Consider the following 25,271-nt stretch of genomic DNA (forward strand, 5'->3'; position numbering starts at 1 on the left):
TCATTAAAGCATCCAGCCTAGATTGCAAACACCTGGCCTCATTTGCTTACTACAATTCATAGAAAATATCTACGGTAGCCGCCGCAACAGCCACAACTGCCACAACCGCCACAGCCGCTATTGTGCAGCCGCTAATGTCAGTTCCTGGAATGGAAAATCCACAGCGTTGTTTCACGCTTGTAACTTCTAGTCCTACTTTCAAGCCAGCAACAACGTATGCCAGCGACTGCCCTTCAAGCATTGAACCACCGTTTACCTATGAGATAGACAGCCTGTAAAGTTAAATTTTAGGCATCTTCAGGCTCTTTCAGTTCGTTTAGGGAAATTCGTGATGTGGAAGTTTATTTCGGCTTCTTTTTGGGCATTTTTTTCAAGCAAGAAATGCTGCTGCTGCTGTTGTTGTCTTTCCGCCTTTGTTATTACGCTTGTAAAACTGACAATGAGCGGCATTTGTATAAGACCTGCCTCTGCCAACACCCCCCGTTTTCAACACCATCGCACCGCTGGGTTGTCCAGCTACCAGATTTAGTGGGAATGTGTTTCAAACACAGTCAATGTGTGTGTATGTGTGTTGAAGTGTCGCTGCTCTTTAACGGCTCCTTTTAGTTCCAAGTTGTTTTCTATTTCTCCATTTCTGCAGTATTCTATATGTGACGATGATTTGTAGCGTCACGTGACAAAAGTTGGAAACACGATTTGCCTAGAAAAGAAACAAAAATAAAATACTATCAAAATAAATACGAAACACACATACATGTTTAAAAATATATACTATATATATTTTTCGCGTATTGAATTTGGAAAAAAATGGCATGAGGTAGGCTCACACAGCACAGGAGCTTTGAAATATTTGTAATGGCGTAACGGCTTGTTGGTTGTGTTCTCAAAAGAACACTTGCAGATTTTGTATGCACTTTATTTCATCTCATCTCACTGGCACTATGTATTTCTTTTTTTATATGCTTGGGAATATGGGTTGGCATTGTGTATCGTACTTGCTGTTGGTTTCTAAAAGCGTGGGAGCAAATGTCGAGATTTATTTATTTCAAAACTTCCGCAACCACGGTATGTCGACAAAAGAACCTCAACCCGTATAAGTTCTTTCAAGTTAAATTAAATAAATTTTGCCATAAGCGGTTGGTATTAATGAGTTACAGTGGGGTTCGGCGAATTTAAGGTTCAAGAGAGCAAATAAGCTGTTGCATTTGACATTTCAGATGGTGCAGCAATAAATTTTATCGCCAAAAATCTTTTTAAGACTATTAGAAGACATTTACAAAATATCAAAAAGAACGTACCCCTCACTGTGCCACATTTGATACCAGTCAAAATGGGATAAGTCGATTTTTAAAAGGTTTTGGGATCTGCAGTTAGTGTTCTAAATTAAAAGTAAATATCAAAAGAGAGCTTTATAAACTTATTGCTGTAGTCACAATTTCGTTCAGCTCGTTTCAGCTCTTCGTATGAAATTTCATAAACCAAAATTCTGTTGACTTGAAGTCTTCCAAACAGCGATGAATTTTATTCATTCCATCCTAAATTCCATATTTGTTTATTTATTTATTATTATAAATATAAAAAATAAGTTGAAGTTTAATTAGAAATACGAAAAGACTTTTTCGACTAGCATTAATAAAAACCTTTGGGTCTTTATCTCAGCTTCCATAGTAATCTAGTTTCCGAAAACTATTGGAGTAATAAGTAAATAATAAGAGGAAACTTACTTCGTAGTATTTACAATATTTCAGTAATATTTGTTCCCTGAACAGAGGATATTAAGTTTGCAATGAAGTTTGTAACTCTCGCGAAGTAACGTCGGAAACAATGTATAAAAGTATGTATATGATCGTTTTCAGTTTGTAGGTGAACTATAAAATATCTTAAATTTTGCATAAGATCGTTTCTACCCAATAAGCCGCACATTTGCTGAAACCACATAATACAGCGGCCATACAAACTGATCGATCAAACTCTGGTCTTTGGACGGAAACATGTTTTACTTGTGAAGTTATTTTTACGAAATTTAACAAAGATTCTTATCCAAATCTACGCTAAAATCTGAAAAGAAATTGTTCTGTTGAACTTTGTGGCTTCACTGTTCCTTTTAACAAAGACAATAAGGATATTGTTATAGACAAATTTAGAACTTTTATTTATATTCAGAGATCACTGCTTATAAAGTAAGTTATTACACACCACATTTCAGTTATGGTAGCTTCACTGTCCATTGTCGACAAATGAAAATAACTTAAGTAGATATGCTACAGACCGAATGTCACTAAGTCATGATTATTACATTCTTGTTATTGTTACTTTGACATTTTTTATGTTTCGCATATCTGCTTGTTTCGTTTGTAATATATTTATTTCGTTTTTTTATTTTGCAAATCTTTTTCTCTCTTTTATTTTCTTACAACTTCATGTGCCGTTCAATTTTTTGTGGTTAAAACGATTTACCGTGGCAATGCAAATGCATAGATTTGCTTGTGTGTGTATGTGTTGGGCTGTCAGATGACTACAACCTTCGCTGTCATTTGGTACAATTTAAAACACCAGTCAATTGCGGTCGTTGCCACAGTGCGAATGACAACGGAAACCGCTTTGCTACTAAACATTTTCATCACGTTCGATTCGCGCGTGTTTTGCATACCTTCGAGCGGTCGCTCAAGCCAACACTCAAACACAAAACCGCGTATGCATATACATGCACACACACAAGGAATATTTTGTGGCAGCGTTTATGGCATTGTCAGTTGCAAGTATACGCACTCAGAAGAATACTGGTGCACGTACATATTTTTGCATTAAGGTCTTAAAATATATTTTCTTGTGCACGAGTGTATTTGGTGTTGTACGATACGTTTCCAACACCCCGAAACATACGCTTTGACATGCATTTAATTGGGTTTGAAAAGCCACTTCTTCCACCAAGCACCTCCCCGCCATCTTTCAACTCATGAAAGCCGCGTTGGACAACAACAAGAGCATGAGTTTAATGCCGCCCGTTCTACGTTGCTTTTAATTCCACATTCGCGCAGGCGCAATTAAAATTGACGCATTTCGGCTTTTCACTGTTGCATTTTGAATATCCATCTGCGCGCATCTCTTTGCGACTCTAGTGTTTTGTCTGGGTCCGCATCGGCGGCTTCTTTGTGCGATACTAAGATCGCGAATAAAAATAAAGTAAACTTTTGACGCCTTCTCGTTTCGTTGTTCTTACACGATTTTTGGATTTACGTTGTCCGAATGCCCCTTTCATCCTTTGTAATGGCATACAGGTTTCTGGGTTGCTGAGTACTCTCTTGTAAACTTCAAATACTAAAGCACTTTCGCTGGGGCAATATGAACAAGTATGTTCTTGAGGAATGTGAATATATGGAACCGTCAACATCCTAGATATCTTATTTAGAACTCTTGGCAAGAGTCCATTGCCTGATAGAAGTAAAGATTCGTCCAAAGATCACCAGCTGCAGAGCTAGTCACTGCGATCCTCATCTGAAGGCCTTTACCTTAAGACCTTGTCTGATTCAGCTTACTCTGAGCAATAAGTGCGATCTGGTTACTAAGCTAATTCGTATTAATTATTCAAGTTTTGTCTGAGTTGAGTTGTGTTGAGTTGAGTAGAGTTGAATTAAGTTAAGTTGAGTTAATAGTTTCTACTTTCTCAATCAGTTAATCGCCTGAAAAATGTTGGAATCAAAATTTTTCTACGCAATGAGGTCTGACATTATTACAGTTAGGAACTCCCCCCCCACAGCCATCTCTACTGCCAAGAACATCAGGTAGTCATTTCTACAATGCACCGCAACTTTCAATAATTTATATACCAGATTTCGAACGCTGTAATGTTCTTTTAAATTAGATATTCCAAGTGAAGCCAGGTCCTTCTCCACTTGGTCCTTCCAACGGAGTGGAGGTCTTCCTCTTCCTCTGCTTCCCCCGGCGGGTACTGTGTCGAATACTTTCAGAGCGGGAGCGTTTTCSTCCATCCGGACAACATGACCTAGCCAGCGCAGCCGCTGTCTTTTAATCCGCTGAACTATGTCAATGTCGTCGTATATCTCGTACAGCTCATCGTTCCATCGAATGCGATATTCGCCGTGGCCAACGCGCAAAGGACCATAAATCTTTCGCAGAACTTTTCTCTCGAAAACTCGCAACGTCGACTCATCAGTTGTTGTCATCGTCCAAGCCTCTCAAGAATGTTCTTTTAAAAATATCTCTCCGTGAAGATTCATTGCTTAAGTTACTAACAGAACTCGGATGCAAGTTTGCCGATATTATAATTTGCATATAAAATACCTTATATCGAACAAATGGATGATTTATCTTGATCTAAGTTTCAGCATTATGCTATAAACCTATTTGCTACCTACCCACACATAGCACCACATCGAAACAACTGAAGGTGACTCAAATGTGAGACTACGATAATGGCAATGCTCAAATAATTTACCACTGAACTACAGTAACAGTAACAAGAAATCATCTGAAATCGGTTTTCAAAAATCTGCCGACATCCAGAATACGATAGATAACTCTAACTGCTTTCTTGATAAATTGTTCGATTTAAAAGATTTTCTTCAACATTTCCAATGTTGACAGTCTGTAATATCATTGCCAATATACAATTTCAAGATCTCCAATTTCTCTAGCTAGTAGAAATACAGCAAAGAACAAATAGCTGTCAAATATGGTTACACCTCAAAATTTCAAAATTCACTCAATTGTCACCTCGATACACAAAAGTTTACACTAGTCTAGAAAAAATTTCGCATTTCTCCAGTTAGAAACTAATTGAAAGAAATTAAGAAATAAAACCACAAAACCTTAAATTAAGAACACATTTTTGTATGCGGATACAGTTATGCTCATATTTAATACGAATCGATTGATTCCACGCTTCGCTCCCATATAAAAGGCGACAACGGAACTGAACATTCTTTGATGGATGTGAAGCGAAAGTACTAAGATTATACCAGAAATAAACTCAATCTGCATACACTGCAGCAACAGTGACTTTATTTCCTCTTTTGCATTTGCTTAAACAAAAAGTGGCGCAACAGGAATCAATGACCGTTAACATAATTGCTCTGTATTATTTGCTAGTGATGCAATTGCTTTAATTGTTCTAAAACAGCAACAAATTTTTTAAATATCAATGCAATTAAGCGCTGATATGTGCATAGATATGTATGTGTACTAGATACACAGTGAGAATTATAAAGCTACTTTATGTATGTATGTAAGTATGTGTAAGTGTTGCAGGTAGTGGCTTAGCAACAATCGCTCTGGCAACTGCTGCGATTGTGCGATTAAACTTTCATGTTCGCAACGATGGAAAGGTGATGAGAGTATTGCTGATTACCAGAATCGAGAATGCAAAAAAGCTAAGAAATTGCAAAAATATAAGACAGAGAAAACAAATAAGAAAGGGCTAAGTTCGGGTGTAACCGAGCATTTTATACTCTTGCAACTTGCAAAAATTAAAGCCAAGCAATTTGAATCATATAAACATATACTCTATATAACTCATACCCTTATACCATACATATATAGCTAGTATCGATCCGATTTGGTTTATTTTTGCCAATTCTGGATTCATAGTTACCTTCATTTCATATACCATGATTACTCATATGGAGTGCGGTCAGCCGGATGTTCTAAAATTTTATATAGAGGCTATTTCAATTTTAATTATATTAAGCACAGAAATACACTATTATCAATAGAACACGCTCCTTCATATTCATTGACTCACTTATTAGTTGATATATGCAGCATAAAGTCACCCGGAAATTCGAAAACCTTTATATTAGGTATATGGGAGCTATGGGAGCCAAGGGAACTATTGATCTGATTCAACCGTTTTTAACATACAGATGAACTACTAATAGAAATGTATTTTATAAAAATTGCAATTATATGTCTTATCCATTCGACGATATTTTCTCTCAAAAAACAATTATCGACTCTAGGGTCCACACTTTCGGTACCTATAATTTGTTTGACAACGGCCGGACGGGTCCTGACATATGTGATTTCAATGTAAAAGTGGACGGCCCCATGCCCATTAGAGTGAAACTATTATAATCTATGGCAACATGTTGCAAGAGTATAAAAATTAGTGAAAAATTAAACAAAGTGAATGCATAAACTTTTAATGCCGCCACAGAAATTATGACTTAAATGTGCAACAGCAGCAGGGGCAGCAAGGAACAATGTCAAAAAACTGCAACAGAACCACAACGATAACAATGTGGACAATGCAAAAGTGCCGTTTGGCAAGTCGGATAAGGCACGGCTTAGCAGTGAAGCTTTGTGGCGAGACCACAAACGGCTGCGGTTTCGAGGCATAAATCTGATCAGTGTCATTTTTTGAGAGTGCATTTTTGAGGTGGAGAAAGAGAGGAAAAATAATACAATAACTACATATGTATGTGTCATTTATTATATGTGCTCAAGCGCTGCACAATGCAATTTGTTTTTTCATTTTCCTTGACTTTTATTATATTTACCCACATTTCTTGTTCTTGCTGACTTTTTTTGCTTGTTTGTTTACCAGCCGCTCGTAGGCAATTCTGTGGTTTTGCATATTAAAATGTTTGCTGACATTTCGTTGCCGTTGTTGTTGTTGTAATATTTGTTCTTTCCTGTGACATCATTCTGCTTCGTTCGGTTACAGTCCGCTGACCGGGTGATGTGTTGCACCTAACCAAGCACATTGAAATGTATAATTTCTCCGAATGCAGCTGCGGAACGAAATCGATTTTGTCTCAGTTTACAGTGTTTCGGAGGCGAGAGTCGTGTAGTTTAATTAATAAAACATATATTATTAACGGTTGTAGGTAAACAGAGATTTTAGGAAGGTCGATGAATAGTGAGCCAGTAGAGGACAACCAATATCTTCTGCAACGTGAGACCTATATAAAAGTAATCCATACATATTTATATTAGCATTGTTATTATGGATAAACATTGTATGTATGTACCATACAAATATAATATCATCGGTCGTTTTTCGAAAATTAATTTCTTTTAATTATTCTATTTAAATTTCCAAATCGAAATTTTAATCAATTGGGCTGTTTTCTTTTTTGGCAATAAAATATTAAGAAAACAAGATCAGAAAGGACTGCTATTAAATTTGAGGTTCAAACAATCTTCTAAGTTATGTATAAAAAGTAATACCTCATTTCATTTGTGTCGTGGTTAAGTGTGAGAGCGGAAAATACTTAAAATTTTCTTATCAAATGCTTGAAAGTCATTTCTCTGTTAAACTCTTTAGGTATCTTCTAATTTCTGATCAACACCACTGTGATGTCTAACTTATTTGATACAGACTCTACCTTATAACAAAGGGGTGCTGTTTATTTTACGCAATTCTCTATTTTGTCATTTACTTGCACAATCAATGTTTACTTTGATTATCAAAATTTAAATTTTATATATTTTTGAAATAGTGTGGCCCCAAAAGCCAAATAAAGTAAGTAAGTAACAAAGTTGCTAAGGAGAGTATTACAGATTTGTTCACATAACAGTTGTTCGTAAGTCCTAAAACTAAAAGACTCAGATATAAGGTTATATATACCAAAGTGATCAGGGTGATGAGTAGAGTTGAAATCCGAATGTCTGTCTGTCCGTTCGTCCGTCCTGGCAAGCTGTAACTTGAGATATAATGACGAAACTGGGTAAAGGTATTTCTTGGCTCCATAAGAAGGTTAAGTTCAAAGATGGGCAAAATCGGCCCACTGCCACAAAATGGTGAAAACCTATAAAGTGTCATAACTAAACCATAAATAAAGATATTAAAGATATTATTATGATATTTGGCACAAAGGATCGCATTAGGGAGGGGCATATGTGGCGTTATTTTTTTGGAGAAGTGAGCGCGGCCCCGCTCCCTACTAAGTTTTTTGTACATATCTCGGAAACTACTATAGTTATGTCAACCAAGCTCCATAGAGTCGTTTCCTTCAGGCATATACAGTCCATATACAGTTCAAAAATGGAAGAATCGGATAATAACCACGCCCACCTCCCATATAAAGGTTATGTTGAAAATCACTAAAAGTGCGTTAACCGACTAAAAAAAAACGTCAGAAACACTAAATTTTACGGAAGAAATGTCAGAAGGAAGCTGCATCTAGGCGTTTTTAATAAAATTGAAAATGGGCGTGGCGTCGCCCACTTATGGACCAAAAACCATATCTCAGGAAGTACTCAACCGATTTCAATAAAATTCGGATATAATATTTTCTTAACACCCTGATAACACGAAATATGAGTGAAATCGGTTTACAACCACGCCTTTTTCCAATATAACGCTATTTTGCATTCAATCTGATGCCTTCTCTGTATAATATGTACATTAGGAACCAATGATAATAGCGGAATAAAACTTTACACAAATACGGCATTTGAGCTGGGGTATCCCTTGTGGAAAAATTGTTGTGATCGGACTATAACTTTTCAAGGTCTCTGATATCGAACACGAAGAACTCAGTGCCTAACTTAACCTTACTTTATACCGAAAATATCGGTAAATCTCTCAGATATTTTCATGCAATTCAGAGGGCATCATTTTAATACTCTCGCAATAAAGTTGCTAATAACGGTATATATCGTCAGATATATGGTTACATATATATACCAAAATGATCAGAGTGACGAGTAGAGTTGAAATCATGATGTCTGTCTATCCGTCCATGCAAGCAGTAACTTGAGTAAAAATTGAGATATCTTGATAAAACTGTCGTGCGAGAGTGTAAAATGTTCGGTGGCACCCGAATTTAGCCCTTCCTTTCTTGTTAAGATAGCACTTTTTCAACCCTGGCTTACAAAGCTTCCGAAATTACGAAATGCGCAAATTAAATTGTAACTAAATTTTTATGAGAATTCAAGGGACTGGAAGGTGTTAACATTTTGAATTCGTGGTAAACCTGACCTCTTATGATTTGTAGAAATTACTATTATATGAAAAGCTATTTGAGTGATATAGAATTTTCGTCTTCCTTCTCTAGGTTCCCGAAAATGTGCCAGTGGGCTTTGTGGTTGGTTCGGTGAGTCCCAACGAACGCATCGATCAACAGAATATGATCGACGGCAACAGCGATCTTTTCGTCACGTACACACTCACGTCATTGGTGAAGGATGTCATCGAAGGCGCATTCGATATTGATCGACACACCGGCTCATTGGTAGTTGCGCGTCAGCTGGATCGCGAAGTTCAGTCCGAATTTCGGCTTGAAATACGAGCTTTGGACACCAGCGCTAGCAACAATCCACAAAGTAGTGCTATTACGGTGAAAGTAGAAATCGCCGATGTAAACGATAATCCACCAAGATGGTTAAACGACCCTATTGAATTAAAAATTAGTGAAGCCACCGATGTCGGGGCCGTAATCCACAATTTTAGCGCAACAGATGCTGATATGGGCAGCAACAGCAATCTACACTATAAATTGCTCAATTATACACCAATGAGTAGCATTGCTGGCAATGAAATTTCCAACGAACAAACATCGACTGAACGCAAGGAGGCCGAACCGATTTTTAGTGTCGATGCATTGACGGGGGCTTTGACGCTACTTGCACCACTTGACTACGAGTCCACGCAACAATATACACTCATCGTTGAGGCTATGGATCAATCTTCAAATGTAAGCTCGCGTCTACGCACCAAAGTAACCACCACTTTGTTGGTGACAGATGTCAATGACAATGCACCAAAATTTGTGTCGCCTGTAGCCAGCAGCGCTACAGTCGCCGATCAACGGTTTCACACTCCACCCGTTGCCACCGTACACGTCAGTGATGCGCTACGCATTGGCGAGACTGTCGCGCATATTGTGGCAATTGACAAGGATGCCGGCGCGAATGGCGAGATTACTTACGCTATTGTGAGTGGCAACGAAGCGGGACACTTTCGCATGAATTCACAAACAGGATACATGGAGTTAGCTAAGCAACTGCCACCGACAGCAACAAGTGGTATTGGTGAAAGGATTGAGTCAGGCAACGCTCAAGGAAATCGCTACAACTTGGTGGTTAGCGCTAGTGATCACGGCTCACCAACGGCACGCCAGTCGCAATTGAAGCTGCAGATATTGGTACAAGGAACCAACAGTAATCCACCACGTTTTCATCAATCCGTCTACTACGCAAATATATCGGAAAGCGCTGCCCCTGGCACATTTGTGCTGCAGGTAGCGGCGAAGTCCTTTAATGGCGGCGATAGTGGTAAGTAGAAATATTATTTTCTTTACATTATTTATATTTTCTTTTATTATCAATTTGAGTGTGTCAACTATATGAAGTAATATAGTTTTTTGAACTATTGTGGGAAAAATAAGAAATTATATCGCTAACAATTTAAAACCCGGCTCTCCTGATGTTAATTAAGACACTAAACTATGATTTATGTATATATCTCTTTTAAGTATTCTAATAACTGCGTGGAGGAGGATATTACTCTATCTATCCTAAATAATAACAAATACCGTTGTTGTTTATGTACATAGGTAATTTTCAATTATTTTCACGCAGTTACTAGAATGCTTAAAAGAGATATATACATAAATCATAGTTTAGTGTCTTAAGTAATATCAGGAAAGCAGAGTTTTAAACTGCTGTCAAATGTAATAAATTCTCCAAAGGTTCTATAAATACACACCGAGTTCTTATACAGTTTGAAAATATAAATGAGGTATCACACAGAGATATCGCTATGATTCTTTTATGTAGTCTCAAAATGTATATCAACCAGGGCCCAAAAGATGTGTGTACATCTACAGTTGGCTGTCAAGAAATGTTGATGGGCCCCAGTAGACTGTCGCGCTCCTAAAGCATAGTTGTACGTTGGTAAAGACAATACAGTCTAAATATATTCTATCTATTCCGCCCGAAAGTGATAAAATAGAGAAAACAAACAGAAAGATCGAAATAATTGGTACTAAAGACTTAAACTTTAAAATCAACAAATCAATGTTTGTTCTTTTATCTAATAACCACTTTTTAATCGTACTTTTATCAATCATATATAAAAAATCATATCAAAAAAGTCTGGTGGTATTTCTTGCGGTATTTCTATTGAATTTTCAATTGTTCATAAAATTTTTATTGATGACTGATGCCCAGCTCTTGACCGATGCTACGGTTGCTACTATGCCGGCCTCTTTCGACCAATTCAGCGATTTTATCGCAATTTTCAACGACAGGCCTTCCGGAGCGTGGCGCATCTTCGACCACCTCTACACGAGAACGAAAACGTTGAATCCATCGTTGTGCAGTGGAAATGGAAACTGTATCGGGTCCATAAACTGCACAAATTTTATTGGCGGCTTGAGATGCATTTTTGCCTTTCTCGTAGTAGTACTGTGAAAAATGCCGTATTTTCTCTTTATTTTGCTCCACGTTTGCAACGCTATAACTCACGAACGACTTAAAAGAAATGACAATCAAACACGTATTAGCGCGTGAAATGAGCTTTCCAAAAAGGTATAGTATGACCCGATGCGACGAGTAAAACTGGAACTACGCGCTCTCAGCGCCAACTAGCAAAAATACCGCAAGACTTTTTTGATAACCTAATATGTAAAATAAAAACTTAGTAACATTGAAGATAATGGATATACCTCCCTAATAAATTATCTACATATTCTCGTTACAATTTCAACTCGCTAACTTTAGCGAACAGATAAATGAGATACAGCAACCTTTTGCAATGTACTTGACGCTTATACAGTAGGGTGTGATTCTTAAAAGTACCTCATTTTTATTACAGATCCGGTAAAACTACTCACAAAAAACTGTCAATTTATTTCACTAAAAACTATATGGCACCATTCCAAAAATTTAAAACCGCTTATGCGTAAGAAATATTTAGTTAATTTTCAATATTTTTTTACTATTGAAAATTTTTGGACTCATTTTAACCTAAAATGGCATTTAAAATGTGCTTTCGGCCAACTTTGGCAGGGACAGTGTCGCGATAAATTGCGCAACTTTCGACAATTGATAAAATATTGTGCCATTGTTTAAGCCAAACCTTCTATGTACGAATACGAGCATTACCTGCCAACATTTGCCTTTCCATATGAAAGAGTTTATATACATATATAACTGGATAAAAGTAAGTACGGTCTTTACAATATAGTAAAACAGCGCCTGGAAGCCATATGCATGACGGTCAAATGCACACGCTGTATGGACATAAATGAGCGCAAAATACCAGCGCCGCACTTTTAAAAGTCATTGCCAGCGCTATCAGCTGCGCTGACCGTCAGTGACAAAATGATAGCTGAACGTGACTTTTGTGACAAAAAATTGACAGCCAAGTGCGAATTTAGCGCAATAAATCCACATATATGTGTTTGGATTGAAATTAAATAAAAGAAAGCTCTTATATATTATATAATATATAAGTACTGGTCCAATAACGACTACTGAAGTAAATTGCTGGAGCTTAGAAGGAACATCCTTCTGTCATAAAGACTTGCGCTACGAATTAGGCACTCAAAGAATTATTTAATTCGCAGCTACTGACTCTCTCTTCCTTCCTGCGTCATCGACCTCCCGCGCTCCCTACAGTTTTTCCTCCCTGCCTCTCTTCACATGCTTCTCTATATAAAATTATATACATCCTAGCTTTTGTCGCGCACTTTGTGTGGGTTTTTTAATCTGCTTAGCGCCAAGTGCTCTCAACCCTCTACAAGACAAAGCTTGACGGTGGGCCCGTTCGTTGGCATTTCCATTACAATTCTCAATTATTTCATGCATACTACACCGCTCTCACCAATACCGTCGGCATTGCCATGCTGCGGCTGATGACCGTAGTCATCGTCCAATTCCATTTACGCAACTCCGTTACTCTGCCACTGTCGCTAACGACAGTTTGGTGGTAATGGGCTTGCCGGTGACTGTTACTAACTTGTTGTTGTGGTTATTTTCCCGGCCACCGCTCCATCTGGCATTGCATTGAATATGTTGCTAAATTTATGACCACCACGGTTAAATTAAGTAGAGGACGGTTTCCTTTGATTTTTTATTTGCATTCAGTTTATGGCATTCATTTTATATGCTGTTCCTCCACTACCTCACTCACCAGCATCAACCTCCAGTTATGCATTTACATATGTACACGTATAAATGTGTGTGCGTATTCTAAACAAGTGTATGTTTGCGAGTGTTGTTGGTGTGTTCCGTAGCTGAGTTTGTGCTCATCCCATTGTGATTGTCGCTGTTGCTCTTGGGTTTGGCTGTTGCTGTTGCTAGCTGCACTATTGTTGTTGTAGCTTTTTTTAATTGCATGTTTTACTCTCAAGGACATGTTATCATTTATTGTAGTATTAATTAAAACTAAACGATTTATCGATTTGTCGTTGGGGACAATACGCGTTCATAGAATCACAGTGACGCGGTTGTGTTAATGGTTGTTGCAAAACCGACAAAAACAACAATAACTTACAATCAAATTGAGCGATATTAAGTCTAATTAACAAAGTAAGGTTTTTTTGAGAGAGTAGACCTTACAGATTGGTTTCAAAAGCATTTCGTTTTCGATTGAAATAAGAGACATAGAATTAAGGCTGGACCCAAAGTATCTTTATTCATGGAGATTTTTATTGTAACTTATAGTTGGTTATTAAAAGAGGTGGCTGCTTCAGTTTAGGATTGTTGTCAACTCCATATATCTGATTTTTGTACAAGTATAGTTTAAGCTATGATTAAGGGAAGCACGCCTCCCCTATCACAATAGTTTGCATAAATTATATGTGTAGTTCTTTCAAAATGGATAGTTCTAGTAGCCATAATTTTTTTTTTTTTTTTTTTTACCTTAGCGAGACTTCATATCAATATATCTTCACTAAAACAAATATTTCATTATATGTGACCTGGTCTACGGAAAGGGAGCTTAGGAGTCAAAAAATCAAGGAAGGTGAGATGCTTTTTTAACAGCTGTTTCCCAGAAAACTAGTTTTAGCACGTTAGCTCTCTTTTCGTAGACCAGGTCACATATAGTCAATATATCCTAATATGATCGAAGGATACCTCAACGTTTATTTATATTTTCTCTTACATATGCCGTAGGACTTTTGATTGAGCACGATATATCCAATAAGTTATCCTGTTTATCTGAATCGCAAAGATGTTACTGTGAAAGTGATTTTTTCAAGAAACTAATGGTACTAAAATCGCAATATTTCAAAAGTCAACCGGTGACCTATTATTACTACTATAATCACCGTTTAGTCTGTGCCCTGAGTGGTGAGTGAAATGAATGCATTAATTTAAAGATTTCCGAACGTTGTTCACTTGTTCGCGCTTCCGCAATCAGTGATTTTGATTGACATGACAAACTGTCAAAGATCAGCAATCACTTTTTGATTGTCAGCAGTGCCACTGACAGACTCATCAGCCCCGACATAAGTCCAGTCAAGTGCATGACTCCAACTTAAGCCACAAACACAATGCTCGAGACTCACTCGAATATGCAAACTACAATTAACTGTTAATGTAATTTCCTTGAAAATATTTTCTCAGACTCACTTACATGCACATACACACACACTACCGCATTTATCCATTTGCTTCATACATTGCATGTGTCGTTTGCTTTTCTTTTGCAGGCAATCTCAGCTACGAGATACCAACAGGTGTCGCCGATAATCACTTCCACGTTGATCGGCAGCGCGGCATTGTCACCACACGCGGACAATTTGATCGCGAAACAAAAGCGCGCTACACGATACCGATCTACGTATATGACACCAATAATATCGCCACCACAACGGCGGCTACCTCAGCGGCAAGTACAACAACAATGATTGGTACGCTCACAAGCGCAGGCACGACGGCAACGTCACCATTGGCAGCGACAGCTGCGGCATCAAGTGGACAATTTGATATTGCGACAATAATCGTCACAATCAGCGACGTTAATGATCATGCGCCGGAGTTTCGTCCCGGCGCTTGCTATGCGCTGTCCGTGCCGGAAAACAACGAGTTCTCGGTCATCCATACGGTGGTGGCCACCGACCTCGATGAGGGCGCAAATGGCGAGATCTTCTACAGCATTGTTGGTGAGTATTGGCCATTTAAATAGAATATTAGTGCCAAATATCAAATAAGTTTAAAGCTCAAATATCGTAAGCATCAAAGCCACATGCAGACTTTTACCCTTCTTGCATTCATTGTGCATTTTTTTCATTCCTTTTTTGTCTTCAGGTGGCAATATCGGTAATAAGTTCAGCATTGATATGCAAACTGGCGAGTTGACAGCGCGTTGTCTCGACCGTGAACAGCACTCGCGTTACCTGCTACAGATCCAGGCTCAAGATCGCGGCACGCCCAACACTTACCAGGGTCACTGCAACATCACGGTTGTTGTTGAGGATCATAATGACAACGATCCGCGCTTCGAGCAAACAAAATATATGGCGAATATAGCCGAGAGTGCGGCTGTCGGCGCAAGCGTGTTGCGCGTCAAGGCGACGGACGCCGATTTGGGTATCAATGCGCGTTTGGTTTACTCGCTGGCTAATGAGACACAATGGCTATTTGCGATTGATAGCAAAACAGGCATCATCACGACAGTGGGGTGAGTGTTGGAATATACAGATGACATTTTTTAGCTAATATAGTATTGAATATAATACAGACGGCGGAAAGTTTACTTCAACTTTTAAAAAGCTGATCGAGATTTGACAAATGTTGAGCTATTTGAGAAATCAAGGAACTCTAAGATTCTGAAAATAAGGGGTATTGTAACTATTTCTAAGTAACTGTTATAGCTCTGACAAAGAAGAAAAGATTGAATAATTATACATTTATTTATGACGGTAGATTATGATTCAGTTTAGGAACTAGGCTCTGGAGTTTAATTTTCGATAAGAAGAGCCAACTTCTACAGTTTATCGGCTAACTATCTCTCAGTTTTCTTTAGCTTTGACCTAACAATCGACATACACTCTCTTTAACACAACCATTCCAACCATAAAGTATTTGAAGTTCGATATTTAAAAGAAAATATCTAATTGGGAAATCGAAGTCATAATAAAACGTTGTTTTTGTTTTATTACCGGGCTAGGATACGTTTAAGAACAATACTTTCCACGCACGAAAACTCTTTCGCTTTCTTCAATTCTTAATTGAATTCAGAAGACTTATGATTTTGAGGATGCAGTTCTTCACTGTCTCATACACGGTTTAATACATCTAATCTATACAATGGTCAATCTTAGAGAATGTTTTCATAAATATAAGAAATTTGATGTAAATAGATGGGAAAACAATTTTTTTTTTTTTTTGTGTGTATTATATAGACTGTCTTATTTATGTATACATATGTTCCGTTTAAATTAATTGATTAGGCATTTTTGTAAAGAAGAAGAATGTTCAAGGTAGTCGCGCATCGCGCTAAGAATTACCCGCAATCCGCTATCATGTACAAATTTTTGATCGTCGCTTCTCTTCAACGCGCTTTATCTGCTGCCAAAGCAGCAATATCTATCACCTCACCTCCTCTTACATATTTCACTATCGTCTGACTACGAGCACGTTGCTTTGAGCGCCTTGATTGTCTGCTATAATGAACCTTTCATCTTCAAAGTAGCCAACCACAAAGGAATCGCACAATAACTGACGAATAACAAACAATTCGTGATGTTTTGCCATTTTGCTAAAAAAAAAATGGAACAATAAAATGAAAATCAGAACACTGGCAGCACAAGGCAAGTAAGGAATGGACTGACGAACTTGTAAGAAAGGGCAAATGATTGGATGTGGTATTGCTGTTGTATTTTTTGCTGCTGCTGCTATTGTTACAATTGCTGCTGTTACAGCTGCCACCGTCGCGCCCAGTGCAGTACATCACGCGCCGCGTTCGACCAATAAGCACGCTGCTGAATATGCCATTGGCACTAGAGCTGAGTTGTCGCTCCAAATGGTTCACAAGAATATTTAACGCTTCTGACTCTTTGTAAGATACATTGTAGTTAAAAGTTTGACAGATTTCTACTAGCCAACTGAAAATTTAATTAATTTTGAAAGAAAGTTTGGGAATCCTTTTAACGTTTAACGTTCAACATTTTATAATATAGATTAGTCAAAGAAGTCCTTACGTATTTCTAGTCAAGCTTAAACTATTTTTATTTTTTTTTTTTATTTATAACGAACCAAATATGTACCATTTTGGTCGATAACTTTTTGCCGTTAACAAGCTTCTCGTGAAACCAACTTTATTCCATTAAGGGAGTTCTGTACTGACCGAAACAAATGGTAGTCCAATGGTGCAAGGTATAAGGTCTATATGGTGGATCCATCAAATATGTGTGTGGTCTAGCGTTATCCTGGTGGAAGACGAAGCCATTTCTGATGATCAGTTCTGTCTGTTTTTTTTTTCGATTACTTACTTCAATCTCATCAGTTGACAGTAGAATGTAGAATCAATTGTTCAACCAGACTGGAACAGATAGTGAATGATTCCTTTCCAATCCGACCAAACACTCAGCATAACTTTTCCAGGCGTCAATCCCGGCTTTGTAACCTTTTGTTGAGCTTCTCCACGCTTGAACCATGAACTTTTTCGGACTTTGATCCACGTTTCGTCTCCTGTTAGAATTTGCTTCAGAAATGATTACTTTCATTTCGTTTCAGCAATGAATCGCAGGTGTTAATTCGGTTCATTAAATTTTTCGCAAACAGTTCATTAGCGATGTTATGGCTGCTTATATGAAGGTCCTAGTCAATCCTTCACTCTTAATACAAAAATTTCAAAATATAAAAGTTTCTTCATTATTTTCACTCGTTTTTGAACAGCTGTAAGTTTTTTCTACTTACCCGCATTTAATTTTTTGGTTGAACGAAGCCTAAAATCTCACCTTTCCAACACTATATGGTATGACACAATATGATTGATAGCACTGAAGATATACGGCAGCAACGACATCTATTGACAAAATACGAAAATACTTTTTTGAATGCCCAATATTCAAATATATATGTATATTATTTTTGGTTACAAGATATCAATCTAAATTTATACATGTTTCTTTATTATTTCTTATATATCTTCCAGTCCACTGGACCGCGAACGCCAGAGTGTGTACAACTTTTTGGTGGTCGCCACCGATGGTGGTCGCTATAGCGCTCGTTCCGCACAAGTGCCTGTACAAATCGTGGTTGACGACGTAAACGACAATCGGCCGATATTCGAGCGTTACCCCTTTCGGGCACAAGTGCCCGCACTCATACAGCCCGGCCAAATGCTATTGCAAGTCAGCGCCACCGATGTCGATGCCGGTAACAACGGTGAAATACTCTACTCACTTGGCAATAACGCCGATGCGGCGACACGCAATAAATTCCGTATTAATCCCAGCACTGGCGTGGTGAGCGCCACACAGAGCTTGGCAAGTGAGTCGGGCCGCCTTCTACACATTGAAGTGGTGGCACGCGACAAAGGTAATCCGGCGCGTACGGCACTTGGCCTTATAGAGCTGCGCGTTGGTGACATGGCTGCCGGAGCTCCAGTGTTGCGTTTTCAAAATGACACCTACCGCTTGAAATTGCGTGAAAATTCGGCTGCGGGCATGCGAGTGCTGCAAGTGTCGGCGGTGCGTAGCGATGGACGGCGACAGCAGATTTACTATTCCATTGGCGCGGGTAATGAGGATGGTGCATTCAACATAGAAGCCACCACCGGCGAGATAAAAGTTGGCAATGCTGCGTACCTGGACTACGACCGTTTTGTGGACACAACATACGACGCGGTTTCTACAGGTGCAGGCGGTACATATCGAGGACGCGCCATGTTCTATGATGGTGAAGAGCAGTTGAGCGCGAACTTAGAGAATGTAACAAACATTATGTACGAAGAGCAAATAACAGATAGCCAACAGTTGAATCGCAATCAACGTGAACTGAAAATGTTGGGCAACAATGAAAATATGCAATATACCGCCAGCGCCGTGCAACGTCATGAATTACGCTTGGTGCTAGTCGCACGCACCGATGCCACACCACACCTATATGCCTATGCGGAGTTAATCATCGAACTGGAAGACGAAAACGACAATAGCCCGCACTTCTCGCAAACGCAGTATAGCAAATCGGTGTGGGAGGGCAACAACAAGGGCACATTTGTGGTGCAGGTGCAGGCATTTGATGCGGACGCTGGCGCAAATGCGCGCATTCTCTACCACATCGTCGATGGCAATCACGATAATGCGTTCGTCATTGAGCCCGCTTTTAGTGGCATTGTAAAGACGAATATAGTGTTGGATCGCGAAATCCGTGACATGTACAAGCTAAAGGTGATCGCGACGGACGAAGGGGTGCCACAAATGACGGGCACGGCAACGATACGCGTACACATTGTGGACGTAAACGACAATCAGCCGACTTTTCCGCCACACAGTGTGATTAGCGTGAGCGAAGGTGAGTACAAGTATATATATTTACCATATATGTACTATGAGTTAACTAGTTCAACGAAACAATAAAGCGCTGGGTTGTGGTATATTTTGCAGTGCTGTAATAACGCAATCGCGGAGTTATGGAAGTTTATTATAATTTGAAGCTCGATCGCTGGGGACACGTGCGCAGGCGCGTCGGTGAAATCTGACGTGCTGTATTTGCAATAAACGAGTATATGCTCTTAATTGAACTGCAACTATTTTAAACATTTTCTAAATTAATCCGGAGGGGCTTGAACATACCACTTACAATTGCGACTATTATTACAAACTGAAAGCCCTTCATTCGTTTATAGTTTTTCAATTATATTGCAAATTAAAACAAATAAATAGTTGCATCAGATTTAGTTTTTCTATAACTTATCAGCATTCTTTCTTTCCCGCTTTCTTATCATATTCTTAAATAGGTATCGAATTGGGTACAGTCATCACCACAGTTTCAGCAAACGACGTCGATACATACCCGGCGCTTACTTATCGCTTCGGCGGCGATCTGCCTGATACCCAAGAATTTATGAGCAAACCGCTCTTCGCAATCGACCGCAATAGCGGTAAGGTGACACTCAGACGCCATCTCGATTATGAGGATCAGCAGGAGCATCAATTAGAAATCATCGCCTCGGATGCGGCGCATGAGGTGCGCACCACGCTGACAGTACGCGTTAGTGATGAGAATGACAACGCACCCATATTCGATGCGCAACTACCGCCCGCTTATGCGGCCACGCTGCCCGACCAACAAGTGATCAGTACAGCCGCAGCTGCTGCAGACATTGAGTTGGTTATGGTCAATGCCACAGACGCCGACGCTGAAGGTCGCAATTCCGAGATACATTACAATATTAATCCGCCCCTGAGTGGTTTCAGCGTCAATGAACAAACTGGTGCAGTGTTTGTAAATATGACACGACTCGGAGCGGTTGCCAACGATCTTTATGTGATGATCACCGCGCAGGATGGAGGCGTCATACCATTGAAAAGTTCTACGGTTTTACGAGTGCATGCCAGTAAGGGTAATAGTGGGCGCGTACAATTTTTACAGACACAATATCGCGCACAAATCAATGAAGCCGCGCCGCTTGGTACGGTAGTACTGCGCCTTGGTCAAGACGTACTTAACGCACATGCTGACCGCGTTGCTGGTTCGCTGCTGTTCAAAATAGTCTCCGGAAATGAAGATGCTACTTTCGAAGTTTATCAGTCAAGCGCTATTATACTTGTGAAACCACTTGATCGCGAACGTAGCGACATCTATAAGTTACGCTTGGTGGTTAGTGATACGCATGCGTCGCCGCAGCAACTTCTGGCGCAAGCAGCAGACAACTCGAGCACAGCAATAAATATATTTGTCACAGTGGAGGATGCCAATGACAATGCACCAAAGTTCGCCACTGACGGTAAGTACGAGGCTGAGGTGAGCGAACTTGCTCCACTTCGTTATTCCATCGCAAAGCTTGTGGCCACCGATGTCGACTTAGAGAATACGCCTAACTCGGAAGTGGTGTACGATATAACGTCTGGCAATGACGAGGGCATGTTCACCATCGACCTCGTGTCCGGTGTATTGTTTGTGAACAACAAATTAGACTTTGACACTGGCGAAATGAGCTATGCGTTAGTGATACGTGCCTGCGACAGCGCACCCGAGCCGCTATGCAGCTTGCAACCGTTTCGCTTGACGTTGCGCGATGAAAACGATAACGTGCCGCGCTTTCCAGTCACTGAGTATGTCGAGTTTGTGGGTGAAAATGAACCAGTCGGTACTAGCGTGTTTACAGCTCGTGCAACGGATTTAGATCGCGGCGCTTACGGCCGCCTCAACTATAGCGTCGATCACGAGGCTGCGGGGTTGGACGATGTCTCTTGGAAGCTATTCCGCGTCGACCCGCACACAGGCATTGTCACCTCGAATGCGGTGTTTGACTATGAGCAGCGACATCGCTACGACTTTGTGTTGCGCGCCACAGATAGCGGTAGCAAGTCGGCACGGGTTAAAGTTCGCATTGAAATCGAATCGAAAGACGAATTCGCACCACAATTCACGGAGCGCACCTATCGCTTTGTGATGCCATCGCCGTCGACCGGCTACCTGCCGTTGGGCTATATTGTGGGCCAAGTGACGGCGACCGATCGCGATAAGGGACCTGATGGACGTATTGTTTACCAATTAAGTTCTCAGCATGCCTACTTCAAGGTGAACCGTACGAATGGCGCGGTGGTGATCAAAAAGAAAGTCGACGACAATTTCGATGATGGACGTGATATCAGCCTGGTGATTGCCGCAAGCTCGGGCAGACAAGGCTCTCTAACCAACATGACTGTTGTAGAAATCTCCTTGGATCCGCTAGCCAGTATCGGTACAAATTTGGCAAGCAATGGCGGTGGAAGTGGTAGCAGTGGTGTTGCAGATTGGCTGGTAGGGCTAATAGTGGCTGTATTATTGGTGCTTTGTGCGATTGCGGGCATTTTTCTTTTTGTACGTATGCGTAGTCGCAAACCACGAAATGTGACAAAACCACATTTAAGTACGGAGACTGTAGGTGCATCTAATAGCTATGTCGATCCCAGTGTCTTCGATACGATACCCATTAGAGGTGGCGTGAATTCTGGTCTAGCTGGAAGCAGTGGAAATACTGGTGTATCTTCATCGGCTTCTGGACAATTTGCGCCACCTAAATATGATGAAATACCGCCCTATGGTGCACATGCGGCGAGTTCCAACTCAGGCGCTGCAACGACTTCGGAACTGTCGGGGTCCGAGCAATCAGGTTCGAGCGGACGGGGTTCCGCCGAGGATGATGGCGAAGATGAGGAAATACGGATGATCAACGAAGGTCCGCTGCATCATCGCAACGGTGCAGGCGGTGTGAACGGCGAGGATGGACGCATGTCCGACATTTCGGTGCAGAACACACAGGAGTACTTAGCACGTCTGGGCATTGTAGATCGTGAAGCGAATGCCACGGGTGCTGCCTCAACTTCTTCTCATCGTTGCTCCGACGGCATGAGTGGTTCACAAAAAGAAACACATCTACATCATCCACTGCAGATGCATATGTACGATGAAGATCCCGCTGCTCAAACAGATATCACCAATCTTATCTATGCCAAACTGAATGATGTGGCTGGCGCCGCCTCGGATCATGCAAGTAGCACAGATGAAGCTGCCACCACAGCCGGTAGTGTGGGAGTGGCGGTTGATCGCGTCATCAACTTTACAAACGTACCCGTCGGACATGTGCCGAATGTCGGACATCCCGCAAATGTTGGTCCACCCATGAACGGTTCACTTAGCTCCATTGTACACAGTGAGGAAGAGCTCACCGGCAGTTACAATTGGGACTATCTGCTCGACTGGGGGCCACAATATCAACCGTTGGCACACGTATTCTCTGAAATCGCACGACTCAAAGATGACAACATGTCTGTACATAGCGGCAATAGCGGAGCTTCCTCCAGCGCTAAAAGTAAACAGTCGCAAGCGCATTCCATCGGTACCGTAAAGACACACATACCGCCACCACTGCTCACAAATGTAGCGCCGCGCGCTATCAATATGGCAGTGCTATCAGGCGCTGGCGTGGGCGTACGATTGCCGCAAGCTGGGCAGCATCACATAGCCACCACATCATTAGGCGGTCCAACGACGGGTGGTGGTCAAGTGAATGCCAGCGGTCAGTACATGGCGCCACGTTCGCCCATCAGTCATGATACACCAGGTGGCTTCAGTACATCAACTGCTATGTCGCCATCATTCTCGCCATCACTCTCACCACTAGCTACACGCTCACCATCGATATCACCGCTCGGCGGTGTGACGACCGGCCACCATTTGGTGTCGCTGCCGCGGCATGCGCCACAACCAACGCAGCGCGGCAAGAACGCAATGCTGGTGGAACAGGAAATGCGCGTGCGTATGTGATGAAAAACACCGAACCCGGTGGGGGCTTGAATTCCAGTTAAATACGTTTAAACATAGAAAACTACAAAGTGATCATTAGTTCTGTACTGAACTTTAAACAATATATGTAAGTGTATACAATAAAAGTTAATTACATTAAGTAGGCACGTTTCCAATACCATTTCCGTTGTAAAGGAATAAAAATCAAGAATCAAAAAAGCAAAGAATGAATTTGTTAAACAAAGAGTACTTTGGAGTTTGGTGAGTTAAAGATGTGTACCAAAATATGTCTCTTTTGTATTGTGCTGATATTTCGAACTGACCTACTAGTATACTCACCATTCACGGCTGTGGTATTAAACATTTTAGCCTTAATTTGCATGTAAATTTATTCCTTAAGCACTTGTACAGCTTAGTTAGTTAACACATTTAGTCTAATAATAATATGTTATCAGTTTGCCATTATGTTTTAAGCGGTTAAGTTCACTCACTCATTTCATTGTGATCCCCACACAATTGCTCATCACAAATACCCACCACACGACACATTCATTTGTACTATACGCCCACCACAAATTTCATAAAAACATTCATACTCTAACAAATTAGTTGTAAAAAAGTTGTAATACTCACGCACAGGCACACATACATATCATTGTAATTGTTTAAGTCACCCCTCAAATTCAACACACCCCCAACAACACACAAATTGAGAAACTAGGAATTTTCGTTCGTGTTCTTCACAGTATAGCCTAGAAATTTGTAAATAATTATGAAATATAGACTACAAAGCCAACAAAGACTCTTTATAGAATTGTAATGCCTAGTTGAAGTAGCGCCAGCACAAAAAACCTTAACAATTTAACAATTTAACAACAAACAACACCAGAAGCCATAAAATATAAGCATTTAACTGAAGGAATTAATTTATATTTTTCATATAATATATACATATATATTAGGTCGTAAGTAAATATGTACTATATGAATTTTTTTAAATTGCTTAGCCTAATTTATTTATAAAAAACGAAAAAGCAAGTGAACTTAGCAATCTAATTACATATAAATAATATTTATTTATATAAACTTAGTTGCATATAGTTTTAGGGAACCACAGGAAAGCTTCCATTCCGTAGCTTAAGCATACAGTAAAGAATATACATATAGCACTAAGCAGCTCTTCCATTGTATTTTAGCATAATGTACAAATAAAAAATTCAATAAATTCGAATTGTTGCGTAACTGCGTTTGAGTGCCTTAAATTTCTGCCCAATGTTTGTGTGAGTATTTGAATGCAACTCTTAAGTATTTAGGAGTCTTGAGTATAAGTGTCAGTAAAACTGATTCAATCGAAAGAAAGAAGTATACAAGCCAATGCACAAAACCGATTCCTTTTACAAAACAAAAACATATTTTCCAAAAAAAAAAAAAAAACAATTTGTCCAACATTATTTTTGTCTTTTAAAGCTTATTTTTCTTAACCAAACTTTCATGAAAATTCATTTTTGACTTTTGAAAACATTTTTATTTTTGTAATCCTTGTTATTTTTGTTTTTTCATTATTTAATGTTCTATAAAAAAATTTATATTTTAATTTGAAAAAACCAATATAGAGACGCAATATTAAAAGAAGTTAAAAGTTTATAAATTTTATTGCAAGCTAACTATATATATTCATGTATGTATGGATATAAAATTATTAAGAATAGTTTTGTTCCACAATGAAATTGATACTTATACAAGTTTATTATATTTATTATATATACACTTTATTATTGTTATTTTTTACAAAAATATATATCTTTAGTCTTAAAATTATTGCTTTGATTTAAATTAATGAACTTTGAAACAAGTTTCTATTAAAAAACGTTATAGTTTTTAACAAATATTTG

General features: G+C 39.5%; 1 protein-coding gene across 2 annotated transcripts in view; it reads left to right on the forward strand.

Annotated features, from left to right (window-relative positions):
- The window catches only part of LOC108967887 (protein dachsous), a 245,508-nt gene extending 221,666 nt beyond the window's left edge, over positions 1–23,842 (forward strand). For both annotated transcript variants that reach the window (XM_018931550.1, XM_018931558.1), the window contains 5 exons: positions 9,024–10,242; positions 14,631–15,083; positions 15,229–15,601; positions 18,080–19,440; positions 19,886–23,842. In XM_018931550.1, the coding sequence (XP_018787095.1) occupies positions 9,024–10,242; positions 14,631–15,083; positions 15,229–15,601; positions 18,080–19,440; positions 19,886–23,400 (6,921 nt within the window). In that variant the 3' untranslated portion in view covers positions 23,401–23,842. The remainder of the gene's footprint in view (positions 1–9,023; positions 10,243–14,630; positions 15,084–15,228; positions 15,602–18,079; positions 19,441–19,885) is intronic.
- The last annotated feature ends 1,429 nt before the right edge of the window (positions 23,843–25,271 follow it).

The sequence above is a fragment of the Bactrocera latifrons genome, unplaced genomic scaffold (assembly GCF_001853355.1).
Source record: "Bactrocera latifrons isolate USDA-ARS-PBARC rearing strain unplaced genomic scaffold, ASM185335v1 scaffold_101, whole genome shotgun sequence".
Classification (NCBI taxonomy): domain Eukaryota; kingdom Metazoa; phylum Arthropoda; class Insecta; order Diptera; family Tephritidae; genus Bactrocera; species Bactrocera latifrons.